Source organism: Haemorhous mexicanus, chromosome 13 (assembly GCF_027477595.1).
Source record: "Haemorhous mexicanus isolate bHaeMex1 chromosome 13, bHaeMex1.pri, whole genome shotgun sequence".
NCBI lineage: Eukaryota > Metazoa > Chordata > Aves > Passeriformes > Fringillidae > Haemorhous > Haemorhous mexicanus.
This window is the reverse complement of record NC_082353.1, coordinates 19,830,968-19,847,325: the sequence shown is the minus strand read 5'-3', so window position 1 is coordinate 19,847,325 and position 16,358 is coordinate 19,830,968. Positions and strand designations below refer to the sequence as shown.

At 47.7% G+C, this 16,358-nt stretch overlaps 2 protein-coding genes across 5 annotated transcripts; both read right to left on the bottom strand.

The window, feature by feature from the left end:
* Nucleotides 1-626: 626 nt before the first annotated feature.
* On the bottom strand, nucleotides 627-11,761 carry UBAP1L (ubiquitin associated protein 1 like). Of its 4 annotated transcripts, none has more exons than XM_059858667.1 (6): nucleotides 10,771-11,761; nucleotides 8,259-8,413; nucleotides 6,251-7,003; nucleotides 5,129-5,338; nucleotides 2,058-2,159; nucleotides 627-1,171 (listed from the first exon to the last, which is right to left on the bottom strand). In XM_059858667.1, the coding sequence occupies exons 1-6, from the start codon at nucleotides 10,784-10,786 to the stop codon at nucleotides 1,037-1,039; spliced, it is 1,371 nt and encodes a 456-aa protein (XP_059714650.1). In that variant the 5' UTR covers nucleotides 10,787-11,761; the 3' UTR covers nucleotides 627-1,036. The 4 variants fall into 4 exon arrangements, with proteins under 4 accessions (XP_059714650.1, XP_059714652.1, XP_059714653.1 ...); XM_059858669.1 differs by having other exon boundaries at nucleotides 11,644-11,761; XM_059858670.1 differs by having other exon boundaries at nucleotides 8,259-8,410; nucleotides 11,644-11,761.
* A 101-nt stretch (nucleotides 11,762-11,862) lies between these two features.
* PDCD7 (programmed cell death 7) lies at nucleotides 11,863-16,265 on the bottom strand. Its single transcript, XM_059858671.1, has 5 exons — nucleotides 15,535-16,265; nucleotides 14,319-14,457; nucleotides 13,753-13,989; nucleotides 13,049-13,136; nucleotides 11,863-12,678 (listed from the first exon to the last, which is right to left on the bottom strand). The coding sequence occupies exons 1-5, from the start codon at nucleotides 16,222-16,224 to the stop codon at nucleotides 12,561-12,563; spliced, it is 1,272 nt and encodes a 423-aa protein (XP_059714654.1). The 5' UTR covers nucleotides 16,225-16,265; the 3' UTR covers nucleotides 11,863-12,560.
* Between the last annotated feature and the right edge of the window lie 93 nt (nucleotides 16,266-16,358).

Genomic DNA, 16,358 nt, shown 5'->3' with positions numbered 1-16,358 from the left:
TGCCAGTTGGCATCCTGACAGAAAAAGACAAACATGTTGCAGAAGAACCCCCCAAGCATCTTTACTCAAAGAAATTACATCTGTTTCTAATTCACAGGAAAATAACATACTTTATGTGAAAACACTGTCCACTGTTCCACTGCCAAGCCAAGACACACATCCTGTACAGTGATCTGAATCTCCCATTCTCTGTCCTTCAGTTACATACAGAAATTCCCTTGGGTATACAGATGTTCCTGATGCTGATATTCATGCTTCACTTCATTTGGAACCACTGCCTTCACAGTTTAGGGAAGCATCCCCTGAATTTTCCTGATTTGGGCAGAGCATGAGGACAGTGAGCAGTTCCCCATCTCTCTGTTCTTATCTCATGAAGCTGCCTGAGGACAAACCTTTGCCTCTACCATTTTTCATTGCACTGGATAATCCTCATGTGTTTCAGAGCAAGGGCAGCTTGTTTTCTTTCTTTATCCACATGGAACTGTGTATTTTCCTCACATGTCTGGTTTAAAAGGAGAAGCTAATGAGATCAAAGTGGATTTCAATTACAATATTCAACCATGACTAAGTCAGCTGAGACTCTTCCCAAGACAGGACCAACACATGTTCCTGCAGGAACCTTCAGATTTTAGGAAAACAATTTATTCTGTTGATTTATATAATCTTTTAAGAATCCCCACTTGATTGTAGCTGAAAACATGACAACCATCACCCCAGATGGAGGGAGAACACTGGTTTGGTTTGGTTTTTGCAAAAATCTAAGCCAAAGGCAGTTTGGATCTCCTCTCCTCTAATCTGAATAGCTGAGATGATCAAGGGTGGGGATGTGTGGGTGAGGAGATAAACATTCCTGCTATGCAGTCAGTGCCTGCATGACAAACACTCTTATGATCGATGTCCATAAAATGAGACACCAAGGCAGAGCTTTGAAGTTGTGTGTCTGGTGCTTCCAGGGGTGGGGATGGAGCAGCAGAATCACTTGAGTCCTTCTGGTCTGGTGTGGAGAGGGGAAGCTCTGACTGCTCCAGGATGCTGCTCAGTGGGTTTTCATCACAAGCTCTTCCAGTGCCCTCTCCCTCTGATTCCCACAAAGCAAAAGAACTTCTTTGATTTCATTTTGCTGGAAGCCCATATCATTAAACTGAGCCAACAGATGCAAGAATTCAGCTGCCTGGAGGAAGAAGGAGGAGAGAAGAATGATGCTATCATGGATGGATATATCGTGTAGTTGCAGAAAAAGCAGTGCTGTGGGACAAGGCTGCACTCAGAAGATCTGGCTGAGTTGTATCATCGTGACAGCAGATTGAGGGCATATATATCCCTGGCAGCATTGAAACTTCTTAAATAAGAAATATTTAATAAAGTCAGCCTCTAGCTTCACTATTCCCTATAACGTTTATATCAATTCCATGCAGTGTTTGCTTGCATTATGAAGAGAGCAGGGAATGGCAGCGAGTACAACTGGAATTCACTTGTCCTGCTCCCCTACTTTGCTCAGGCTGGGCCCCAGCACCACAACATCACCCAGAGCTGTGTCCTTAATAAATAAACCCTTCCCTGACACTCAGACCCAGGTGCCCTCCCACTACCACTGCCTTAAGGAGTGGTGACACAACAATCCTACAGGCATCGGCATCCTGGCAAACACTGCCAGCCTGGATTTCATGCAGTTCTACCTTCCCAGACTCTCCATTACCCCCAGAGGGAGACTGATGATGGAGACAAATGCCCAGCTCTCCATGGTCCTCCTCCCTGGGGCTAGAAGGGAGAGCTGGCAGGGCTTGAGACAGAGTGAGTGCTGGTGGGCTCAGGATGGGATTCCCAAGCAAAGGCTGAGTGAGCATCATTCCACACAACAGAGTGAGAAGAAGGGCAGAGAAGCATGAAGGAGCAGGTGTCCTCCCCCAGGGGTCCTTATGGTGACACTGCCCTAGAGGTCTGGCCCTCCCTGAGGCTGCAGGAGGGCCTGTAGAGGCAGAGGAAAGCATGCAACCCACTGAAAAAGAGAGCCTGGAGGACACAGCACAAAGGGCTGGGCTGTGCCATCCCATTCTGACCTTTTTCTCCGAGTACTGGAACATTTCCATGGCTTCCTCCACCTGCCCTTCCTCATAGCCCTGCTTCAGCAGCCGATCACAGGCACCCAGGTAGCTCAGGAACTGCAGAGGAAGACAGACAGGTTAATCCAGCCTTGCAGGCATGGGGAGCAAGGCCAGTCAGGAGCCCCCCTGCCACCTCCGAAGGACACACCACGAAGGGTACATGAGCCACCACCATCTTGCCAGTTCCCATCTAATGCTCAGCCAGGGTGGTCTGTCTGTCTGTCTGTCTGCAGGATTTCCAGTGGGACACAACATCTTGGTCCCCCTTCACCCTCCCAGGGTGGGAATGGGAACAAGGAGGAAACCAAACATGTGAACACTTGAGATGCAGAGCAATGGCCTCCAGGGTGAGGCAGGGACTGTCCCGGTGGGATGACTTTGCTCAGCTGACCCCGCATCCCTTTGATGTGCTGGGGTTCAGGCTCCCGTGGGTTTGCTCCAGGGTCCAAGAGCAGAGCCCACCCCAGGGGAGACCTGTGTGCTGTCATTACTGAAAGCAAACAGTTATTTTTGGCTTTCCTCGTTGTTCTTGGAGCGCTGACAGCACAATTCCCAGCAGCATCTTTTAAATACTGCGAAAATCACTCACTGTCCAAAAACATATGGGACAGGCAATAATAAATGAGCTATACAATAGCAGGGGGAATAAAAACATTCCACAGGTCTCTCCAAAGCTTCTTCATCCAAGGAGAAGCTGATTAATTTCTCTCCAGATTCACCAGCAAAAAGACCTACACCTTCTCCAGCACTGCCATAGACAAGGACTCAGTGAAATGCCATAAAACAGGAAAAAGACCAAAAAAAGTCTTTCAAACATTGAGTTGATCTATTTTGGCTGAACAGTCAGGTAGGGATTTTCAGAAGTGTCAGCCTTAAGGAGCCCAGTAACTCAGAAAGGAGACAGTTACTGGTCATTGGCATTCCTCACCTCATGTTATTTCCCTTGTTACCGGGCTAATGACAACCCCAGATCATTGCTGTATTTTCTTCCCCTGTTGTGGCAGAACAGCCACTCACCCACAGCATAACACAGATAGGCCTGGCAGCCTGGTCAAGCCCAGCATGAAATCAGTGCCTTTGTCAACTCAATGTTTTCTATCACTAAAAATATTATATACATGTATCCTCAAGACTAAACAAGAAGAGTTTTTTTAACAGTGACCAGCTGCTGCCTTTGTCATGTCTCAGCTCACATGTACATTGAGGGCTCCATGGACCAACGATGCATTTTGAATTGATCAGTGATCATTGATCAAAATGCAATGGTGCCTTTTTGGCCATGACATCCTACATGATCCTCTGGCATGCTGGGGCAACTAATCCTACTTGAGCCTTTCAGAGAAGTTCTTCCACCAAAATTAGGAAAGCATTGCTTCTAAAGAAGGCTACAGAAGGCCTTGCCTTCTCTACCAGGGTGGGCTCTGCCAGTTTCTCTTGACACTGTAAGGAAGTTGAGCAATTTTTGGCTACCATCTGGTACTTCCATCAATCCTCACAGCTGAAGTAGTTATTGTCACACATCAAAACCTCAGGTATCACCAGCAAGCAATAAAGAGCACAGGTCCTCTTTTTGACTTCAACAGGAACATATTTTCCAGGAAGATTTAGACTAATTTGGTAGTTTGGTACTTGTAAAAAATGCATGACAGGTCAGGTTTTATCTTGGCTGCACTGGGCACAAATTGGAAAGATGGGAACTGCTGGTGAAGAAGGCAGGGGATAGAAGGCAGACCTTGTCTTTTGGTGCAGTAATCTCTTCTCTAAGGGAATGGGAGTCCTGGTGTTTATACAGAAGGGAGCAGGCTGTCCCCATTTCCACCCTTAATAAGATGCACTGTTTCTTCATTTTGAAGCCAGCAGTTGCTACAAGACACCCTTCCATGGCTCTATGAAACAACATGGGCTGGGCTCTGCCCATCTCTCTGTGCCTAGATGAAACCTCTGTGGATTAAAGACATAAAGCTTCCCTTCCCACCTCAGCTCACCTGAAACTCCAGCGAGCTCTGGGGAGCTGGTCCAGCTGGGGTGAGTAAGGAGGGAGCCGGAAGCTGCAGGATGACTCAGCCACAGAGCAGCTCCGACCTGGCGGGTGAGAGCTGGCCCATACTGCCAAGGCAGCTCCCAGGGGAATGGGAAGGAGACTGGCAGCCAGCAGTGGCTGCTTGGTGCTCTGCCTGCTCATGCCCTGCCAGGATCTGCTCCTGCTCCCTGGCCTGACAGCCCCACGGATATTCCTCTTGCTCAGCTGTGATTAAGACCCTTCTCTCTTTGCAAGAACTACTTGGATGATTTAGCCCTAAAATCCTCTGCTGGGATGGGCGGGTCCAGCCCCAAGTTTGCCAAGAAAGTCAGAGCCAGCAGCTTCCCTCATGTCACAGATACTCTGAGCCCACCACGGATACTCTGGACTTTTCTGACATTCATCTGGACAGAGATATTGGGAATGAGGATGCAGCACAGCAGGCAGGGATGTACTCACATACCAGGGGTAGGAAGAGGCTGCATGTTATGTTTCAATAAATTTCAGGTTATTATAGAGGGTTCCTCAGGAAAAAAGCTCTGGGACTCTGCTGCAATGTTTGCATGGATTCCGTACTTGCTCCAACAGAGGGAAGTTGTGTTTTGGAGAGAGCCCAACCAAATCTTCCAAGGTATTCAGTCCCACTCTGACAGGATGAGCCATGGCAATAATCACATGAATCCAACAGCTGGGAAAAATGATGTGCAAAAAGTTGCCATATATGGGGGCAAAATGTGTACCTCAAAAGGACATAGTGCTTCACACAACAGATTGGACAGATAACAAAGCCAGCCATGATTATGTGCTGAAAAGCTGAGGGCGGCTCATTGCTTTTTTCTTACAGCAAAAGTGGAATCTCATGGAAAATCCTGTCAGCTGTGGTCTGACACCAAAGCGGAAAGGCAAGGCCATCAAAAATCTACCCCAAAGAAGACAGACTTTCTCCATGAAAGTCAAGTTTTCCTTTACCAAAAGTTTCTTACAGTACTGTGCCAGCTCTACCAACCTGACTTAAGCTTTGCCTTCCTGTCTTCTGGAGGGTGAGGATGGCTTTCTGGGTGGGGTAGCCCAGGGCTATGACAGGCTCGATGAGGTCTCTCTCCTCTTGGCTCAGCGCAGAGAGCAGGTCAGCCGAGGAATCTGGCTGGGATCTGTGGCAGCTGAGAGGTCGTCCAGGCGTGGAGGCAGGGGGGAGGCAAGTGTAGGGGCTGAGGGACTGCAAGGAAAAAACCAGATGGTCTTATTGCTCCAGGTCACGGAATGAGGTGAAACAACACAGGATGAGGCAATGCTTCTGAATGCTGGTGGTTACCTTGCTCTCTCCAGAAGAGGAAAATTCTCATACAAGGAACATCAAATGAGCATCAAATGAGACTGGACTTAATTAAATTTAGGCTCAGCTATAGATACAGGTCAGAGAAGAGTGCTCAGTGTGGATGTTGTACAAATACACATGGGCATTTAATCTCTCCTTAATTACTCCGTGTCAAATGCAACTGCATATAAATAACCTGGTCATTCAAGTGTCTGATGGTTTTATTGCAGATTTTCAGTAATTCATCTCCTACACCCCTGAAGCAGCTGGATTAGATTCAAATTCTTAAAAGCAGGGTGTAATTCAGATTTAAGTTGACAGAGTACTACTTACTCCATCCTTTCACATCACTGTCTCTATCACTAAATGATCTGTATTTCTAGTAGGAAGTCCAAAGTTTCCTAGAAAAGACATAATGACTGTAAGGGGACATTTCCCTATAAACCCTGCTTACATCTGTTAGAATGCGATAATGTAGCAAAAAGAGGACAACCCCTCCGTATTTCACTGTTTTCTTATTGTTTCTACTGAAAATCAGATTAAGACCCCACTTCAGAAAAACACAGATGTTTAGGACAGAGCAAGTAAGTGTGCACCCAGAATGCTTCTTTCAACCTCAGTGACAAAATCAAACCATTTCTTCACTTGTCGTGAAAACTTCAGAAATTCCTCATGTTCTTGCCCCAGTGTTTCCAAAGCCCCATTCTGCTTCCTTGTTGCTGGCCAGCCCCCACCAAATGAGACCAATTCGATGCTCTCCACCTCCCTCCTCGCCCAGTGATGAACCAAGGGCCAGCAAAGGAAGCTTCTCACCGGTACCGTGGGCTTGTGCTGCTTGATGGGAGGGATCGGCGCGGCTGTGGCCGGAGGAGTTGGCACAACAGTTCCCTGCTGGGACACGTCCGGATCTGGCCCGTACTTGACGCTGTGGTTGGTGCCAGGGCACTGGGGTAGCAGCCGTGGCACCAGGATCCCCCTGCTCCCTGTGGAAGCTCTGTTCAAAGGATGCACCAAAGCAGCCAGCTTCCTCTTGGCGGCTTCCAACTCGTTCTTCATGTTGTTAAATAACACCATGGATCTTCTCTGCTTGCTGGGATCTGGGCTGGCTGGGCTGTGGACATTGTTCTCTGGCGAGGGCTCTAGCAAGCCGGGCGATGTCTTTGGTCGGGTCTGGTAAAAGCCAGGGCGTGAAGACACACTTCTTGCAGAGCTTCTCCTCCTGGAGAGGAATGTTTCATCCTTGTCATTCTCTTCCCAAGAGGTGGAGGAGTACTCATCATCCGAGTACTCCCCCTCCTCTGAGTGCCAGGTGTCACTCTCGGTGTCGGACAGGACCACCCTGCCCTTGGCGTGCCCGTAGGAGCTGTCGGCAGCGCTCAGGCTGATGGAGCGCCGCACTGCCCCGTCTCGACCCCGCCCCCCGTAGCTGTCGGCAGGGTCCACCAGCAGCAGCCAGCACGGGGGAGCTGTGGGGACAACTTCGGAGGTGACTCGATGGCGGGAGGTCTGCTGCTGAGAGGCCACCTCCACCCAGTACAGCACTTTCCTTTCCAGCGAGAAGTCGTGCTGCAGAAGAGCGAGAGGCAGCTGGTAAGGACATGTGAAACCAGACCAGGTGGCATGGAGCAAACCATGCACTCCACGAGGCATCTTAAGGGCTGCAGTCTTCCCATATCAGCTCCTATTTCCCTGAGCATTAGGGCTGGCTGTAGGATTGGGCAGTGCCAGCCACATCTCTGCAGGGAATCCCCAAATTTATATTTGAAAAGTCTTATTTATGAAATCATTGCTATTGTGAGTTGCATCTACAGTTCTTTGGAAACGTATTTTATACTTAGAGGTGTTTGTGTCACTTTGACTGTGCAAGGCAGGAGTGTGCAGACATCCCAATTTTAGGCAGCTGCTGAAAGGCACTGCATCCAGCCACAGGCTGCCCCCAGAATGGTGGCAGAGTTGTTTGTGACCTTCATTAGCAGCACTTGGCAGAGCCACTTCAGGGGCTCAGAAGCCACCAAGAAGGGAGATGCCACCTCGGGCAGAAGCAGAACCAGCCATAGGATTATCTAGTGGCGCCAGGGTCTCGGCTGGTCCCCAAACACAGTTGTCATTTCCACATAGTTCGGCTTAAAATATAAGTGTGTTTGTGACTGAAATCTGAGGATTTTCCTGGAACAAACAAGCCTTGCCCGTCCCAGAGCTCTCCAAACAAGGTCTCCTCCTGACAGGCAGGCAAGTACATTCACAGCCCAGGAATGCTGTTTTTACTGTTCTTGCCACTTGGGTCAGCTGTGGACCCAAATCAGCCTCCCCAAGGAAAACACCCTCACGTCCCTCCATAAGGATCAGCCTGGACTAGCAGCACAATGGTTTGGCCTCAGAGGGGAGCATCAACTCATCACTAAATAGGGAGAAAAACACGGGGTGCATATATATATATATAAACATTATCTATATGCTTCCAGCACAGGTAGTATTGCCTGCTTATAGCTGGTAGATTTATTGGCAAATATTTAATAAATATTAATAAATGAGACAGTGATAACTCCAAAGGAGAAAACAACCCCAGGGCAGAGCCTGAAGTTTGTCCACCTATCCCAGAAAAACCTAACCTTCCTTCTTAGAAAGGATTTTTAGAAAGCAACCCCAAACCAACCCCATCATCACTGCCACACATCACAAATCATCATCAACTCCTCCCAATATTGCTGCAAACCAGCCAGTGAAGAGGAGATCGGTTAAGAGGTTTCCCTTCCTTTCTTTTGTGAGAACACTGCTGATTTCCTTTTAGCATCCCCCAGCAGTGACCCAGGTGTGGACTCACCATGGTGCTCATAAGGATGTCTGTGCAGTCAGGGAGCTCAATGTCCGGAGCAGTGACCAAAGGGATTTCTCCCTCTGAGTCCCCACTGAGGCTCATGGCTGTCCGGAAGGGAACTTCATCCAGGTAGTTCATTGCTGCTGCCTGGTTTCTTGCTGCTGGAGGAAGGGAAACAGAAACTGTAAGAACATCTCTTAAGCTGGCTGGAAGGAGAGAAAGATGAGCTGTTTCAAGTGCCAGCTGGATAAAAACAGATTGGCAAAATCTTATTTACTGACACCAGGAAGCTTTGTCTGAACTAACCTTTGCTATTCTCAGCTTGAGCCAGAAAGACTTGACCAAGCTTATGGCTTCCTTTGGCAGAGATACTGAGCATTTTTCTCCTCCATCTCTCCTATCCCTTCTGTCTCTCCCTCTCCCTCTGTTGCCATTGCACGCTCCCTTCCCCAAGCTGGGGATAGACTGAGCACCTTTTCCAGTTACAGAGGGAGAAAGCACAGCCAAGGAGGACACCTTGCAGGTCTCCCCTGTCTACACAACCTGTGGTGACAGAGCTCATGCACATGGCCTCGTGCTGCTAAGCCATCACACAGAGCATCCCGAGGGAGCTGGGGTGAGGGCATTCCTTCGGGCACTGCAGCAGCTCACTGAGAGCCAGGCAAGGAGACTAGATGCATCAGGCAAGCTTGAGAATTAGGAGGATGTCAAACAAGCAATTTTTAAGATTAGCTTTTAGGAACCATGCATTCATTTTAAGTTTAGTGATGGTTTTAGATCAGGAATTGCAGGGGAGAGAAAAATTGCTGGTAAATTGGGAATGCTGTCAGGAAAATATTACTTCAAATGTCTCCATCTCCAGCTCTACAAATGTCTCAATTTACTAAAAAGCCATTACTTGCTACATGAATCCTCGAGTTTTCAGCTTCCCAGTGATGACAGTGTGTAAAATCACTTCTTTTATAGATTATAAACTGTTAGGAGCTGGTAGCCAGTCTTCCACTGAGTTCTGGTACTGGCAGCATGTGCCTGCTCATCCCAAAGTCCTCAGCACTCATCCTCAGGTCACACAGTAAATATGTATGTGACATCCCTAAGAGCTTTTCCCAATTATTTTTTTCCTTTAAAAACAAACAGCTTCTATGACAACGAGGATAAACATTCCACTAAAAGGAAATATGCAGAAGAATATACACAAGGATGACAAAACTGCCTGTTTAAAGCAAAAATAAGAGTCTGTAATGGGAGATGGGGTTCAGGGAAGTTTCCTGTGTTGGCAAAGGACTCACAGAGAGCTTCCAGGTCAGAGAAAGTGACACAATCAACATGCACAATCACTCAGGCAACTCAGTCAGTCACACCAGAATGACAACAGGGTTGTCACTTTGCCTGCTTACGCCAGGAGCCTTTAATACCCCTGCACAAGCAGAGCCCCTAATGAGCTTTGTGCTCCTGCACATGTCCTGCCACTAACATGCAACACAGGCAACGTGTTGGGATCCCACGTGGAGCCAGGCCATCTGCTCAGCTTAAGAGGGCTCAGCCTAAGGGACAATCCACGTCAGCACTGACAAAGGTGACGCCTGAAAACATCTGCAAGCAAAGCCACCTTCCCTCAGCTTTCTGCTACTGCCTGAGCAGCTCCTGCATGCAGGGAGGACTGACCTTCCCTGCAGCTTGGGCTGTAAACTGGTTCTCCCCAAAATCCCAGGGTGCTGAGGAAAGCAGTGTCTCAGCATCTGTCACCCAGAATGCCCCCACTTAGGTTCAAATGATACTTTAAGGGATGGTGATGGGTAGTGTGTGCGTCTGAAGCCACAATGAAGAAAATATATTATGGTATTGTACCTCTCTGTATTTCACTGCATAAATACTGTGCTTTAAGAGAGGCTCACACAAGTGTTAATTCCCAAAACCACAGCTTAGAAAGCAAGAAGTACTTTGGGGCAGAAGCAATCACAACAAAAATGCTACTAGAAAAGGGTAAAAGAGGGTCAGCCATAAACACCAACTCCCACCAGAAGGGAACTCCTACAAGGGCTCTGACCTCATGTTCTCCAGAGGAGCCCTGCTCGCCCTCACATCAAAGACACTGGCCAGTGCATGAACCAGTTCTCATCAGGAAAAGGATGTGCCTAAACAGCAGGAGAAACCCAAACTGCACCAGGACCAGGGGAGGAATAGGATACAAATGAATTTGGAAACTCACAGCCAACATCTCTCTTATTCTGAGCTACACTAAGTTTTTAAAATTTAAAAACAGTGGGAAATATTATACTCAGAAATATGGGAATGAAGTCTGAACACACACTTTTTAAATTAATACCACGTGTCCATGTATTTTATGAGTTGAGATTTTAAACATTCCTCCCCATCTGTGGCTTCAACAACTTCCTCACTAAAGCTATTAAACATTTCAATGCAGATGTCATTACACAGGAGCAAATACACAGAAAGGTGGATCCTCCCCTGGCATTTTCAAGCCCTGTGTTTATTAGCAATATAAAGCAGTCCTTACCATCAGATGAACTCATGGAGCTCTCTCCTCACAGGGCAGGGAGAACAGGGCTGCTGCTTTGCTGCCTCCTTATCTACTGCTCAGCTCTTTAAATTCCTGCAGTGTCAGACAAGCAGCTGACTTGGACAGCTTTAAGATAATCATAGCTTAAGCAGTTGGGCTGTTCCATCAGACATGCTGATGGGATAAGGAGCCTAATTGTTTAAGCAGAGCATCCTCTGGTCACTAAGCTGCCCGAACTGAAAGTGTTGGGTTTGTATTGGTTTTATGCAGCTGTTTTTATTTTTATGTTTGATCTTGTGCGTTTTCATCAGGGAAGACTCCCCAGGATCTGACTCAGCCTTGGGTCTGGAGGAATGAGATGCTGGAAGTGACATTAGGGATGGGAGGATGTAGGGAAGAGCAAATCAGAACACCAACTGCAGAGAACTTCATGGCAATCTGTATTTTGGGGTGCTAGAGGTGAGCAAGAACTGCACACTTCTGCACTCATGTTCTGTCAGGAGCTACCAGTTCATGTCTCTTACTGACAGAAACCAGTGCAAAGGTTCAGCCAGGACACTACTGACATTACACCTAAGGCCCAGGTACTGAATTTAGGCAATGACACATATGAATTACGCACTGTTGTGACGCCAAGAGGCAAAGCACTGGAGAGATTAACTCAATTCCCACACACTGGGGCTAGCAAGAATAAGGACTGCAGCTCTGGAAAGCTGCCACAGCAATCTGTGCAGAACAGCAAAGCTCCAAATCCATATAGCCTGTCACAGTTACAAGCAAACTGTCCAGAATATGGAAAGCATTGGAGAGCTTTGACATCAGGTGTCACCTCTGTCACCTTGCAGGAAGGAGACGTTCCTTCACACAAACCTTTTCCCAACAATTCTGTCCTTCTTGGAGTTGTATTTCATATATGCAGAGTACTCAAACAAATCTCTTCCCTGGCATGAAAATGCTTTAAACAAAAATCCATTTTTCTCTATTTGTTCTGTAAAAAAAACCAAAAAAACCTTACAAAATAAAGCTGTGGTTTTTAATCAAATATTATAGACATATACAAAATTATCTATATAGTCAAAACACTTAGAGTAGGTTAGACTGCAGATTTTATTGGGTTTTTTCCAGCAGGCTTATTCATCAAATTTGTCTTTATTCACATGGCTGTCTGACCTATTTCACCACAACTGGGAATTTTTTCCATGTTTTGGTATCAGCTTTAGTCCACAAAAATAAAATGTCAACAGCTGCTTTAATCAACCTTGAAAAATCCTGTCTTGTTTGTACTTCAGAATTCGTTTAAACTTGTAATAGGTTTGTTTCTACACCCAAAAATACAGGAACTATTTTGACAGTGATGCCTGACATGCTTCATTTAAGAAGAAAAACATGTTTACTAATGATCTCTTATTTTAAAAAAAATTTCTTAATTTCTGAAGTTTTCATCATCCTTTATAAAGATAAAAGCCACTAAAAATATGATGTTAATACTGGCACAAATACCACCATCAGCAATGTTCCTTTATTAAGATTGAGATTTAAGAAGAACTCGCAGCTGGATTTTAATTCCCCACCACGAGAGGCCTGGCAGCTCTGGGCTTGCTCAGCTATTTCCCTGCACAGTCAATCAGCAAAAACAATTCTTAAACTTTTTTTCAAGACGTTCCAGTAAAGACTTTCCAGTACCTGGCTGCCGAAAGAGAGGATGAGACTTCCTCTTTGGGCCCTCTCATATTTACACGTAGTTATAATGAAGCAATCCTCCAACGTTGAAATAATTTATTGCTAAATTATCTGACAGCAGTGGCCCAAGTGTCATTGGTGGGGGGACTCGGGAGAACCCATCCTGGAGGGATGCAGCTTCCTTCGGGGTGGTCAGCTGGCACCAAGTACTGATCCCATTCATGCCTTCAACAGAGAGAGAGTGTTGTTTGAGAGGAGAGCTGGGATTAATTTGGTGGTAAGATTTATTATACGCCCACTTAGATGTTACTGATCGATACAAAACCAACAATACTTGTACCCTTAAACTTGTTTTTCAAAAGACAAATGTGAAAATTTGATGTTCTGGTGTTAAATTGAATGGTTATGCATGAAGTGCACTCTGCCTCACACAGGCATCTGTTGGATATGACTCAAGCAAGAAACTTGAAAAAAACAGAACAATCCATTGCATAACCATATTTGGAAGCTGACAAACCAAAAGGGGCACTGAATTTACAATTGCAAAAAACAGCGTGTGCCATCTCTGATGACAAAATGCTTTCTTTGGTTTTACCTGATCTGGATTAGAGCTGCTACAGAATGTTCAGCTTGTAAGTAGTAGTCTCTGAAAGGCTGCAGCAGATGGGCAAGTGGGAATTCAGCTGTGAAAACACAGACAGAAATTGTTCAATAATCCAGGAAAACCTTCCATTCTAGTGAGTTCCAGAAACCCATAATTCACAAAATCATTTGCTACTGCCCAGCTGTAATCTAACATCAGGTCCCTAGGTAATATATGAAACAGAACTGTTTATATGTTACACATTTCCTGGTCTGTACCACAGCTGTCAGAGGAAAGCCAAGACTAGAAAAACTTCCTGAGTCTACCATCTAAAAAAGGGGAACATAGGGACACTGAATCTTTACAGATTACCTGAGGAGTCACACTTATCAAAGCACCAGACTAAAGCATCTATTGTTCTGGAAGTCTTCAATCTATTCTGTTTATTCTCACTTCAGTTTAATCTACAACCTCTTCTTGCAAAACAACATGAAACCAGCTTGAGATGTGCTGCAGTCCATGTGGAAGAGCTCAACAGTTCCTCTTACACCAGAGGTGCTAACAGCACTATGTTTATCCCCCATTCTCAGACCATAAATTACTCCAGTGGATGACTCCTTTCTCAACTAGATCTGTGCCCATATTTCAAATCCAGTGTCTGTGAGATGGGGATGTGATGTGAAAAAACACTCTGAAGAACAGGAGGCAGAATTTACCTGGATCCCCAAACAGCTTAGAATCCATTTCCAGTTTCTGCTGTAGTAGTTTTTCCCTTTCCTTCTTCTGTTTCTTTTCCATTTCCCTCTTCCTTTCCTCCTCTTGTTCTCCCTCCAGCATAACCCTTAATGCTCTTTCCTCAGCTTCATACAGTTCTGTGCGAGTTTTGAGCAATGTTTTGAGACTCTCCACCTGATTTTCAAATGCTTCATCTGCTGAAGGAGGTGGACAAACACCTGAACAGAAAAAGAAGTGGTTTTAAGTTTTCAGATTCAGAAGGGGGTTTGATACCAGACTTGAGAGCAGAGCTGGGAAAATCTCAGAGGAATATGAGCTTAACCTTGTTAACAGATGGAATTCTTACTGGAATAATCCTTCTTCCAGAAAGAGGTTGGAAACATATGAACACAACCACTGAATTCAGCACTTTGTACCTATTCTTGTAATTAAAATCACAATGAAGACACAGCTTTTTGAAGCTGTGCCTTGCTAGTCAGCACAGGGCACCTTCATCTTATTTCCTGCGTGTGCAATTAAAAAAGTTTAGACCAATCTTGTAATGAACCTTTCCTGGCAGCAGCTTCTTTCCTCAGCTTCCGAAGCTTTTCCAACCCGCGCAGGACGTCCGTCATCCTCTTCGTATCTGCTTGTTTCTTCCGGACTTCGGACAGGACACTGTCAGCAGCAGCCTTCAGCTCTTGTTCCTAGGAAAGGAAGGAAAAAAACAGATGAGATCTGTGAAATACCCCTCAAAGGCAAACCAAATGGTATTTTCAGAGATTAGCAAAGCACTGAAGAGCAGAGTGACTTCAGTAACAGCAACAAGTCAAGCCAACCATCCAGCCTTGCCTTTTTATGAAAAAAGGCTAAAATAACACAGACTTCAGAAAAAAAAATGCTGTGGGACTCATAAATTTGGGCTAAATCAGAGAATCATGGAATTGTTAAGGCTGGGAAAGATCATGAAGTCCATCTGTCAACTCAGCACCATGTTCACCACTAAACCATGTCCTCAAGTGCCACATACACATACTTTTGAACACTTCCTAGATTATTTATGAATTATGAAAGCCTGAGAACCTTTAGCCACAGAAATTAGGGTAAATATTTTACAATAAACAGAAACCATCCTGATTCCACAGTTCTGCAATTAAGACCATTAACCTGCCACAGTCTGACCACAAACCCTCCCTCACCAAATGCTCTGGACCTTCCTAGCAGCACACCAGCAGAAAGGGAGTTCTTTAGCCAAAAACAAACAGAAAGGTGCCTACAGCACTTCCCAACGAGTCTAGTTTGAGGTGGTATTGTTTGCTTTGGAGATGTTTTACTTCCCCATAAGATCAAAAAGCTTGTAAACCACAAGCTTTAGAAGGATGAAAGCAGGAGGGAAGGCTGATGGATACTGAAACAGCACTGACCACCACAGGGTAGCTGTGCAGACAGGCTGACACTTGCGACCAGAGAGGAAAACCTCCAGGAGTTCGGAAACAACTTAAACCCCAATTTCATGACAAGGCCTAGAACATGAGGATGGCAAAACCGAGGCACCCAACAAGACTTCTAAGCAAGAAGCAGGGCTGCAGGCCTTGGAAACGGCACATCTCTCAGTATGCGGAAGTCATGCAGCACCCCAGTGGCACCCACTGAAGCAAGGGAGTCAAAGCCAGGTGTGGAAAAGGCACAGCCCGCCGTGACCCCACTACTGGCAGGTGACCCCTGCCCCACCGCGCTGCCCTGGAGCCCCGGGGAGAGGCAGGACCAGGCACTGGGGACCATACCCGGTTCTTTTCCTCCACCTCCTGGATGCACTTAGCCCGCCACTGGTCGATCTTGGCCTCCCGCTCGGCGGCCCGGGCCGCCTCCTCTTCCTTGGCCGCCCTGGCTTCGTGCTTCCTTCGCTGCAGGCGCAGCCTCCTCTTCCTCGCCCTCTCGGCTTTCCTGCGCAGCGCCTCGGCGTACCCGGGCTCCCGCAGGGGCCGCACGACCTCCCGCAGCTCCCGCAGCGCCGCCTCCGCCTCCTCCCGCGCCCGGGCCCAGCCCGGCTCGTCGCCCTGGTCCTCGCTGCGCCGCAGGGCCCGGCAGAGCGCTGTCACCCGGGCCACCCGCCCCAGCGCCGCCACCGCCACGGCCCGGGCGCTGCTGGGGCTGGCAGCGGCGGGCGGCGGTGGCGGCGGGGGAGCGGCGCGGCGGCGGCCCAGGAACTGCGAGAGCCACAGCTCATCCTGCTGCCGCTGCACCGCCTCCTCCTCGGCCGCTGCCCGCGGCGGGGCCGCCGCTAAGTAGGGGACGCCCGGCGGGAAGCGCGGTCCCCCCTCACCCGCAGTCGGCGGCGGCGGCAAGAAGAAAGGCGGCGGTGCTACCGGCCCTACCCCAAAGGGCGCCGGGCGGACGGCGGGGCCGGGAAAGGGCGGCGGGAAGGCGCGGAAAGGCGGCGGGAGGCGGGCGGGGAACGGCGGCGGCTGCGCCATGATCCCGCGGCAGCCCTCAGCGCGCCGCCATGACAGCGCCTCAGCGCCCGCCTCAGCTGCGCGCCACAGCGCCGCCTGGCGGCCCGGAGGACCCGCCCCGCCCGCCTCGCGCTCCGCTTCAAAAATGAATTTCA

Excerpts from the sequence above, each read along its gene's own strand:
- PDCD7 (XM_059858671.1), bottom strand. The coding sequence starts at position 16,224 with ATGGCGCAGCCGCCGCCGTTCCCCGCCCGCCTCCCGCCGCCTTTCCGC. Across the intron at positions 13,990-14,318 it reads AGAAGCTGCTGCCAGGAAAG|GTGTTTGTCCACCTCCTTCA; the intron begins GTTCATTACAAG and ends TTTTCTGTTCAG. Across the intron at positions 13,137-13,752 it reads TAAGCTGTTTGGGGATCCAG|CTGAATTCCCACTTGCCCAT; the intron begins GTAAATTCTGCC and ends GTGTTTTCACAG.
- UBAP1L (XM_059858667.1), bottom strand. Across the intron at positions 7,004-8,258 it reads ACATCCTTATGAGCACCATG|CACGACTTCTCGCTGGAAAG; the intron begins GTGAGTCCACAC and ends GCTCTTCTGCAG. Across the intron at positions 5,339-6,250 it reads AGCACAAGCCCACGGTACCG|TCCCTCAGCCCCTACACTTG; the intron begins GTGAGAAGCTTC and ends TTTTCCTTGCAG.